The sequence below is a fragment of the Syngnathus floridae genome, chromosome 2 (genome assembly GCF_059516105.1).
Source record: "Syngnathus floridae isolate MCC-2025c chromosome 2, RoL_Sflo_1.0, whole genome shotgun sequence".
Lineage (NCBI taxonomy): Eukaryota > Metazoa > Chordata > Actinopteri > Syngnathiformes > Syngnathidae > Syngnathus > Syngnathus floridae.
Window position 1 is genome coordinate 579,370 of NC_142414.1, and position 10,634 is coordinate 590,003.

The 10,634-nt window shown below is 44.3% G+C and overlaps 1 protein-coding gene and 1 long non-coding RNA gene across 2 annotated transcripts; both read right to left on the reverse strand.

Annotated features, from left to right (window-relative positions):
• Window positions 1-2,969: 2,969 nt before the first annotated feature.
• Window positions 2,970-5,694, reverse strand: LOC148401219 (uncharacterized). The gene is made up of 3 exons (XR_015857310.1): window positions 5,529-5,694; window positions 5,328-5,405; window positions 2,970-3,483 (listed from the first exon to the last, which is right to left on the reverse strand). It is a non-coding gene; the product is annotated as an uncharacterized LOC148401219 (long non-coding RNA).
• A 3,331-nt stretch (window positions 5,695-9,025) lies between these two features.
• On the reverse strand, window positions 9,026-10,400 carry LOC148401220 (janus kinase and microtubule-interacting protein 3-like). Its single transcript, XM_088369509.1, has 2 exons — window positions 9,767-10,400; window positions 9,026-9,687 (listed from the first exon to the last, which is right to left on the reverse strand). The coding sequence occupies exons 1-2, from the start codon at window positions 9,977-9,979 to the stop codon at window positions 9,571-9,573; spliced, it is 330 nt and encodes a 109-aa protein (XP_088225635.1). The 5' UTR covers window positions 9,980-10,400; the 3' UTR covers window positions 9,026-9,570.
• Between the last annotated feature and the right edge of the window lie 234 nt (window positions 10,401-10,634).

A 10,634-nucleotide genomic window follows, 5' to 3' on the forward strand; every position in this document is an offset into this window, starting at 1 on the left:
GCATGGTGTTGTTCAATGCGGCATGGTGTTGTTCACTGCGGGATGGTGTTGTTCAATGCGGGATCGTGTTGTTCAGTGCGGCATAATGTTGTTCAGTGCAGCATGGTGTTGTTCAGTGCCGCATGGTGTTGTTCAGTGCGACATAATGTTGTTTAGTGCGGCATAATGTTATTCAGTGCGGCATAATGTTGTTCAGTGCGGCATGGTGTTGTTCAGTGCGGCATGGTGTTGTTCAGTGCGGCATGGTGTTGTTCAGTGCAGGATGGTGTTGTTCAGTGCGGCATGGTGTTGTTCAATGCAGGATCGTGTTGTTCAGTGCAGCATAATGTTGTTCAGTGCAGCATGGTGTTGTTCAGTGCGGCATGGTGTTGTTCAATGCGGCATGGTGTTGTTCAGTGCGGGATGGTGTTGTTCAGTGCGGCATGGTGTTTTTCAGTGCGGCATAATGTTGTTCAGTGCGGCATGGTGTTGTTCAGTGCGGCATGGTGTTGTTCAGTGCGGCATGGTGTTGTTCAGTGCGGCATAATGTTGTTCAGTGCGGCATGGTGTTGTTCAGTGCGGCATGGTGTTGTTCAGTGCGGCATGGTGTTGTTCAGTGCGGCATGGTGTTGTTCAGTGCGGCATAATGTTGTCCAGTGCGCCATAATGTTGTTCAGTGCGGCATGGTGTTGTTTAGTGCGGGATGGTGTTGTTCAGTGCAGGATGGTGTTGTTCAGTGCGGCATGGTGTTGTTCAATGCGGCATGGTGTTGTTCAGTGCGGGATGGTGTTGTTCAGTGCGGCATGGTGTTGTTCAGTGCGGCATAATGTTGTTCAGTGCGGCATGGTGTTGTTCAGTGCGGCATGGTGTTGTTCAGTGCGGCATGGTGTTGTTCAGTGCGGCATGGTGTTGTTCAGTGCGGAATGGTGTTGTTCAGTGCGGCATGGTGTTGTTCAGTGCGGGATGGTGTTCAATGCGGGATCGTGTTGTTCAGTGCGGGGTGGTGTTGTTCAGTGCAGGATGGTGTTGTTCAGTGCAGGATGGTGTTGTTCAGTGCGGCATGGTGTTGTTCAATGCAGGATCGTGTTGTTCAGTGCAGCATAATGTTGTTCAGTGCAGCATGGTGTTGTTCAGTGCGGCATGGTGTTGTTCAATGCGGCATGGTGTTGTTCAGTGCGGGATGGTGTTGTTCAGTGCGGCATGGTGTTTTTCAGTGCGGCATAATGTTGTTCAGTGCGGCATGGTGTTGTTCAGTGCGGCATGGTGTTGTTCAGTGCGACATAATGTTGTTCAGTGCGGCATAATGTTGTTCAGTGCGGCATGGTGTTGTTCAGTGCGGCATGGTGTTGTTCAGTGCGGCATGGTGTTGTTCAGTGCGGCATGGTGTTGTTCAGTGCAGGATGGTGTTGTTCAGTGCAGGATGGTGTTGTTCAATGCGGCATGGTGTTGTTCAGTGCGGGATGGTGCTGTTCAGTGCAGGATGGTGTTGTTCAGTGCGGCATGGTGTTGTTCAGTGCGGAATGGTGTTGTTCAGTGCGGCATGGTGTTGTTCAGTGCGGCATGGTGTTGTTCAGTGCAGGATGGTGTTGTTCAATGCGGGATGGTGTTGTTCAGTGCGGGATGGTGTTGTTCAGTGCAGGATGGTGTTGTTCAGTGCGGCATGGTGTTGTTCAATGCGGCATGGTGTTGTTCAGTGCAGGATGGTGTTGTTCAGTGCGGCATGGTGTTGTTCAATGCGGCATGGTGTTGTTCAATGCGGCATGGTGTTGTTCAGTGCGGCATGGTGTTGTTCAGTGCGGCATGGTGTTGTTCAGTGCAGCGTAATGTTGTTCAGTGCGGCATGGTGTTGTTCAGTGCGGAATGGTGTTGTTCAGTGCGGCATGGTGTTGTTCAGTGCAGGATGGTGTTGTTCAGTGCGGCATGGTGTTGCTCAGTGCGGCATGGTGTTGTTCAGTGCGGGATGGTGTTGTTCATTGCGGCATGGTTTTGTTCAGTGCGGCATGGTGTTGTTCAGTGCGGCATGGTGTTGTTCAGTGCGGCATAATGTTGTTCAGTGCGCCATAATGTTGTTCAGTGCGGCATGGTGTTGTTCAGTGCGGGATGGTGTTGTTCAGTGCAGGATGGTGTTGTTCAGTGCGGCATGGTGTTGTTCAATGCGGGATCGTGTTGTTCAGTGCGGCATGGTGTTGTTCAGTGGGGCATGGTGTTGTTCAGTGCGGCATGGTGTTGTTCAGTGCGGCATAATGTTGTTCAGTGCGCCATAATGTTGTTCAGTGCGGCATGGTGTTGTTCAGTGCGGCATAATGTTGTTCAGTGCGGCATAATGTTGTTCAGTGCGGCATAATGTTGTTCAGTGCGGCATAATGTTGTTCAGTGCGGCATGGTGTTGTTCAGTGCGGGATGGTGTTGTTCAGTGCAGGATGGTGTTGTTCAGTGCGGCATGGTGTTGTTCAGTGCGGCATGGTGTTGTTCATTTCGGCATAATGTTGTTCAGTGCGGCATAATGTTGTTTAGTGCGGCATGGTGTTGTTCAGTGCGGGATGGTGTTGTTCAGTGCGTTATAATGTAGTTCAGTGCGGCATGGTGTTGTTCAGTGCGGCATGGTGTTGTTCAGTGCGGCATAATGTTGTTCAGTGCGGCATAATGTTGTTCAGTGCGGCATGGTGTTGTTCAGTGCGGGATGGTGTTGTTCAGTGCGGGATGGTGTTGTTCAGTGCGGCATGGTGTTCAATGCCGAATGGTGTTGTTCAGTGCAGCATGGTGTTGTTCAGTGCGGCATGGTGTTGTTCAGTGCGGCATAATGTTGTTCAGTGCGGCATGGTGTTGTTCAGTGCGGCATGGTGTTGTTCAGTGCGGCATGGTGTTGTTCAGTGCGGCATAATGTTGTTCAGTGCGGCATGGTGTTGTTCAGTGCGGCATGGTGTTGTTCAGTGCGGCATAATGTTCAGTGCGGCATAATGTTGTTCAGTGCGGCATGGTGTTGTTCAGTGCGGGATGGTGTTGTTCAGTGCAGGATGGTGTTGTTCAGTGCGGCATGGTGTTCAGTGCGGGATGGTGTCTTTCAGTGCGGCATGGTGTCGTTCAGTGCGGCATGGTGTCTTTCAGTGCGGCATGGTGTCGTTCAGTGAGGCATGGTGTTGTTCAGTGCGGCATGGTGTTGTTTAGTGCGGCATGGTGTTGTTCAGTGCGGGATGGTGTTGTTCAGTGTGGCATGGTGTTCAGTGCGGCATGGTGTTGTTCAGTGCGGTATCGTGTTGTTCAGTGCGGTATCGTGTTTCTCAGTGCGGTATCGTGTTGTTCAGTGCAGTATCGTTGTGTTGTTCGTATTGTGTTTAACACTTAGCCTCTAACACTTAGCCTCTAACACTTAGCCTCTAGCATCTAGAAGGTAAATAAATAGGAAGGAAGGACTCACCGGTGACGTCTTCGCCCACGTCCAAGCGTTGTACTTTGTATTTTCATCCTTCTGACAGTGGAAAACATAGCCAACAAACACCGTGGAACCTAAACGAATGAAAGAAAACTATCATTTGGCCACAACCAACATTCACAGATACAACACAATGTGACGTGCGGGGTTGAGGTTAAAGGTTGAGTGCAGGGCCCTCGTTTTAAACTACTTTTTTGAAAAGGATTGGGAACAAGTAAGACGTATTTAATTTATTTAATGGGAAGTAGTAAGAGCTATTGAATTTAATCTATGTATTATATTCTATTGTATTGTATTCTGTTGTATTCTTTTGGATTGTATTCACACTAACCCCACTAAAACTTCAGCCCACAAAAACTCGCCTCTGGCGCCTAGCCTCTGGCACTTAGCCTCTAACACTTAGCCTTTAACACTTAGCCTTTAACACTTAGCCTTTAACACTTAGCCTAGAAGGTGAATAAATAGGGTTAAAGGTTGAGTGAAGGGACTTCGTTTTAAACTACTTTTTTGTAAAGGAGTGGGAACAAGTAAGACGTATTTAATTTATTTAATGGGAAGTAGTAAGACTTATTAAATTTATTTAATCTACTTTTCTTCCCAGGCAAAATTTGATGTGCTGCAATTCCAAATTTCCAAAGTGAATGAAGGAATGAAGTCCTTTAAATTATGATTTTGTATAAATACTAGGCATTAACACAAAATCGACGGCACAAAATGGGCAGACTTTACTTGTTTGAAAAGGACTGGTTACAAGACAGACTTTTTTAATTTATTTAATGGGAAGAAGACTTATTTAGTTTAATTGATCTATTTTTGTTCCCTGCCAAAATTCGATTTGCTGCAATTCCAAATTTCCAAAGTGAATGAAGGAAAGAAGTCGTTTAAATTATGATTTTGTTTAAATACTAGGCATAGACACAAAATCTACTCCACAAAATGGGCAGACTTTACTTGTTTGAAGAGGACTGGTTACAAGACAGACTTTTCTGATTTATTTAATGGGAAGAAGACTTATTTAGTTTATTTAATCTATTTTTGTTCCCTGGCAAAATTGGATTTGCTGAAATTGTATTTTGCCAAATCTTGCCTTGAGACCTGATAGGAAGTATTAAACGCTTAGTTAAATCAATACAAGTTGGTAATAAGAGCGAGTAATGTTGGTTGAACCGATGAATGAAGGTTGAAAGCAATTTAAATTATGACTTTGTATAAATACTAGATATTAACAGAACATCTACTGCGCGAAATGGGCAGAGTTTACTTGTTTGAGAAGGAGTGGCTTATTCAAAACTAAGATTTATTTAATCTGTTTGTTCCCAGGCAAAATTGGATGTGATGCAATTCCAAATTTCACCACATGATGGTGCCCAATTTTGACTTCATAGGACATATTAAACACTTAGCTTGTTATTATGTTCAAGGTAATCAGATTTGTTTATTATTCTAATGGCCTCTTCAAAACTATTATGGATTACTACTTTGGATCTATTCTACATTACTTGGCAACAACATACTCTGTAACAGATTAGGCAGTATAATCATATCTGTTAACTTGAGAGTGCCCACACTCAATCTACTTATCGTGATGTGTTAAATCAATTACTGTTAGACATTATTTGTCTGATAATCTACCAAATCTTTGAATTGAAGAATTTGTGATTTAATTAATAGCTTGTTGTTATGTTAAGGGTAATCAGACTTGTATATAATTCTAATGGCCTTCTTTTGAAAACTATTCTGAATTACAACTTTGGATCTTATATTACTTTGCAACAATCTACTCGGTGACAGATTAGGCAGTATAATCACATATGTTAACTTCAGTGCCCACACTGTATTTATTTATGGTTATTTGTTAAATCAAGTACTGTTAGACATGAAATAGGAAGTGTTTAACATAAATGTTATGGCTACTCACCATTGTAGCTCGCTCCTGGTCAATGATACGAGCCTCTTCTTGCAGTGGAAAACTTGCAGCCAACAAACACCGTGGAACCTAAAGGAATGAAATTAAACATTAACATTTCGCCTCGACCAATTTTCACACGTACAACGCAACGCGGCTACACTTCTGCTATTACAAACGTAAATCTCCTTAAACACAATGAGTGTTACTTACCGTGTACGCTCTAGACGGTCCAGTTGCAAGCAGAAAATAAAGATATTTCTGTTGATAATCGTCGCTGCTCAGTGGCTCACGGCCATCGCGCCAACAGATTTGAATTTTGGCGGAGGTTCGGGCAATTACGTCATATCCACGGCACATGACTGCGACGTAATACCCGCTTATCTGAAACGGCAGTTAAAAGTAGAGTTACATCAAGTTTTCTTGGAACCTAAACGAATGAAAGAAAACTATCATTTGGCCACAACCAACATTCACAGATACAACACAACGTGCGGGGTTGGGGTTAAAGATTGAGTGAAGGGCCCTCGTTTTAAACTACTGTTTTGAAAAGGAGTGGGAACAAGTAAGACGTATTTAATTTATTTAATGGGAAGTAGTAAGACTTATTAAATTTATTTAATCTACTTTTCTTCCCAGGCAAAATTTGATGTGCTGCAATTCCAAATTTCCAAAGTGAATGAAGGAATGAAGTCCTTTAAATTATGATTTTGTATAAATACTAGGCATTAACACAAAATCGACGGCACAAAATGGGCAGACTTTACTTGTTTGAAAAGGACTGGTTACAAGACAGACTTTTTTAATTTATTTAATGGGAAGAAGACTTATTTAGTTTAATTGATCTATTTTTGTTCCCTGCCAAAATTCGATTTGCTGCAATTCCAAATTTCCAAAGTGAATGAAGGAAAGAAGTCGTTTAAATTATGATTTTGTTTAAATACTAGGCATAGACACAAAATCTACGGCACAAAATGGGCAGACTTTACTTGTTTGAAGAGGACTGGTTACAAGACAGACTTTTCTGATTTATTTAATGGGAAGAGGACTTATTTAGTTTATTTAATCTATTTTTGTTCCCTGGCAAAATTGGATTTGCTGAAATTGTATTTTGCCAAATCTCGATTTGAGACCTGATAGGAAGTATTAAACGCTTAGTTAAATCAATACAAGTTGGTAATAAGAGCGAGTAATGTTGGTTGAACCGATGAATGAAGGTTGAAAGCAATTTAAATTATGACTTTGTATAAATACTAGATATTAACAGAACATCTACTGCGCAAAATGGGCAGAGTTTACTTGTTTGAGAAGGAGTGGCTTATTCAAAACTAAGATTTATGTAATCTGTTTGTTCCCAGGCAAAATTGGATGTGATGCAATTCCAAATTTCACCACATGATGGTGCCCAATTTTGACTTCATAGGACATATTAAACACTTAGCTTGTTATTATGTTCAAGGTAATCAGATTTGTTTATTATTCTAATGGCCTCTTCAAAACTATTCTGGATTACTACTTTGGATCTATTCTACATTACTTGGCAACAACATACTCTGTAACAGATTAGGCAGTATAATCACATATGTTAACTTGAGAGTGCCCACACTCAATCTACTTATCGTGATGTGTTAAATCAATTACTGTTAGACATTATTTGTCTGATAATCTACCAAATCTTTGAATTGAAGAATTTGTGATTTAATTAATAGCTTGTTCAGGGTAATCAGACTTGTATATAATTCTAATGGCCTTCTTTTGAAAACTATTCTGAATTACAACTTTGGATCTTATATTACTTTGCAACAATCTACTCGGTGACAGATTAGGCAGTATAATCACATATGTTAACTTCAGTGCCCACACTGTATTTATTTATGGTTATTTGTTAAATCAAGTACTGTTAGACATGAAATAGGAAGTGTTTAACATAAATGTTATGGCTACTCACCATTGTAGCTCGCTCCTGGTCAATGATATGAGCCTCTTCTTGCAGTGGAAAACTTGCAGCCAACAAACACCGTGGAACCTAAAGGAATGAAATTAAACATTAACATTTCGCCCGGACCAACATTCACACGTACAACGCAACGCGGCTACACTTCTGCTATTACAAACGTAAATCTCCTTAAACACAACGAGTGTTACTTACCGTGTACGCTCTAGGCAAAATTGGATGTGATGCAATTCCAAATCTATCTGAAACGGCAGTTAAAAGTAGAGTTACATCAAGTTTTCTTTTTTAATCAACACAATCATTTACAACCGTTGACCAGAAAGAATCGTCGAAATTCGACGTCCCCCACAAACGCCACGCTCACTCGCTTTTCAGGGCAACAAAAGTACTTCTTTTTAAAAACGATGAGTTGTACTTACCGTGTACGCTCTGGACGGTCCAGTTGCAAGCAGAAAATAAAAATATTTCTCTTGTTAGTCGTATGTTACCATCCGCTGTGTCTTTGTCAACATCGCCGCCATTTTCCTACTTCCTGCTGCGAGCCACGCCCACGGATTTAAATTTGGGCGGAAGCTCTTTCCATTGGCGTCGTTTTCGCGTATAGCAAATCCGATTGGTTGGGAAGGGGGCACGGTTATGCAGCCGAGGGGTCCTGTGATCGGTGGGATGTAAAGTAGGCGTCGACGTCACGTCCGCGTCACGTGACCACGACGTGGCAGACGTCATATAGCAACCGCTGTTTTGTTTAGTAGACTTACAGTTGTTATGCATTGACATAATGGCGCACACACCAAATAGATTTAAATAAATTAAATAATTCTTCTGCCCACTCTCTTTTAAACAAGTTAACTCTCCCCGCGGATTTGAATTCCGGCGAAAGTTACGCCCATCGACGTCACGTATGTCACGTGACCACGACGTGGCAGATGTCATATAGCAACCGCTGTTTTGTTTAGTAGATTTACAGTTGTTATGCATTGGCATAATGGTGTGCACTCAAAATAGATTTAAATAAATTAAATATTTCTTCTGCCTACTCCCTTTTAAACAAGTTAACTCTGCCCACGTCCATTGACGTCTTGTCTGCGTCACGTGACCACGACGTAGCGACGTCATATAGTAACCGCTGTTTTGACCAGTAGACTTAGTTATTATGCGTTGACATAATGGCGCACTGGTTAGCATGGCCACCTCTTAAGCATGATGATGCGGGTTCGACGCCTGATCAATGTTAGCATGGAGTGAGCTGAAGTGCATGGCGCTGAAGATTTGAATCTTTGAAATGCGCTGAGGTCTGACATATCAGGCAGAATGGTTTGCCATCACGTTCAACAAAAAATAGAAACTTTCCCACTCTGATTAAAACGTCCTGTGTTCATCTACGTATTTTCGTTTTGCTGTGCATCTTTTCCCTGCCATTTCGAGAGCCCAATTGACACTCATAGTTTAAAGAAATGTGTTTGCCCATCCTACTTTGTGGAATTTCACCACATGCGCTTTTGACCAAAATACCAAATTGAACTCAAGTGAAGCCAACACGCACAACCCCCCCCCCCCCCCCCCCCCCCCACACACACACACACACAAATGTTGATATGAACATAAAAGAGCCGCATGCGGTTCGGGAGTTGCGGCTTGGCCAAACCTGTACTATACAACTTTATTTGTATAAAATTTTCACAACAGCTGTCACACAAACAAAGCGGGAAAAACCGAAGACGTGCGTGTTCCGCCCACGCTGGATTTATTTGCACCTTTGAAAAGACACCGTATTGCCGCAGATGTGGCAAAGAGTACTTTTGGGCATCTGAGACGGAAGGATGTCCAAAGCATCACGTCACCTGCTCTGGTAGGCATGGTGGTGGGACGTTGAGGTCAACCGCTTTGGGGTTGGCTGAATCTTTGATCGCAGGATGCCACACACTTGAAGACAGAAGCAGAAAAGCAGAGCTAAATGCAAAATGTACTCACCGGTGACTCCAATTTTTTTCCCCCCTGAAGAAACAGCTGGACGGGTGGCCCCGGCTGGCCAGTGGGACTCTTGTTATTCTGACCCTTTTTAGTGCGCGTTTGGGGCAACAACCGTTTTTTGTGGCGCTCTCTTCTGGTTCAAAAGTGCCCTGCATGTGAATTTGCTTTTCCTGCCTTCTGATTGGATGAGCGCCGGTGTGACGCGGTGCCTCTGTCACCGTGGCGGGGGGTATACGTTGGCATCGGAGCGTCTGCCAACGTCTGAGACCGGCTGGCAGTGTATCGGAGGTGTCGAGTGCGGTGCCGCTGGAGCTCACTCACCAGCTGGTGTTAGGGCCACAGAATGAAGGCCAAGGAGAAGAATAGAAAGAGAAACAGAAACTTCTCCTCCAATTGTTTGATTTGTCTCTTCTGAGCTTCGATGAATTCTTTCAGCTCTTTGTTCCTCTAGGACGGACAAATGGAAAGTGGCATTCAAAAGCCAGTAAGCGTGCAAGTAAGTGCCGGGCTGGCTTTGGGCCCTTACCTGTTGCGCGCTGTGCAGCAGATCCATTCTCTCTTGGAGGATGCAAGCGTCACGCTCCCTCAACTCGCACATCAGGGCTCGCTTCCATTGGTCCACGGCGCTCCTAAGCTCTTCTCTCTGATCCGCCGTCAGCACGTCATTCACGCCAGCGTGGCTGGCTTTTTCGCCGTCCGTGGCGGGGCAGTCCCGCTGCGGTAGCGCCTCGTACAACATGGCCTCCAGCTCCAGGATCCTCTGGGCCGCAATCCTCGTCCATCAGTGGTCCGGCGGGAGATTTGAGGGCGGCTTACCTTATGAGCCTGGTCCATGGAACACTTCCTGAAGTCCAACTCTTCATCCAGGTAGCCCTTCTGCTTGCAGAACATATCCTAGCACAGCTCAAGGTCAGAATTGTTGGGGCACATTGCCGGAGTTCCCCTTGGCTGATGTCGCGTGTCTGTCTACCTTCTCACTTTCAATGTCCAACATCTTCTGTTGAAGTGCTGACTTGGTCACTTTGATGTATTCTAACCACTGAGGAAAGGCTGCTGTCACATAAGCAGAATGCGAGAGCGTGCGTGGACGTGCGCGTTACCTTCTCGGCTAGGGTGAGAAGGGTCCTGGCGTGAATCACGACCACCTGCTCCTCGTTGGTGAGATTCTGCAAGAGCCCAAAGGCACAGCGTCAACAAGCTTCTTTCAGCGCAAAGCCTTCCAAAAGTCACATTTGAGCCGCCGAGTCTCGTGGAGTGCGAACATAAGGAGTTCGACATACACTTACGGCGTTATAGCCCAGGATGTCCAGCTTCTTCATCAGATCACTGATGACGATGTCCGGGGGAAAGGCGCAAGGAGCAATGTAAGGTGTTCTGGGACCTCGGGTTAAGGT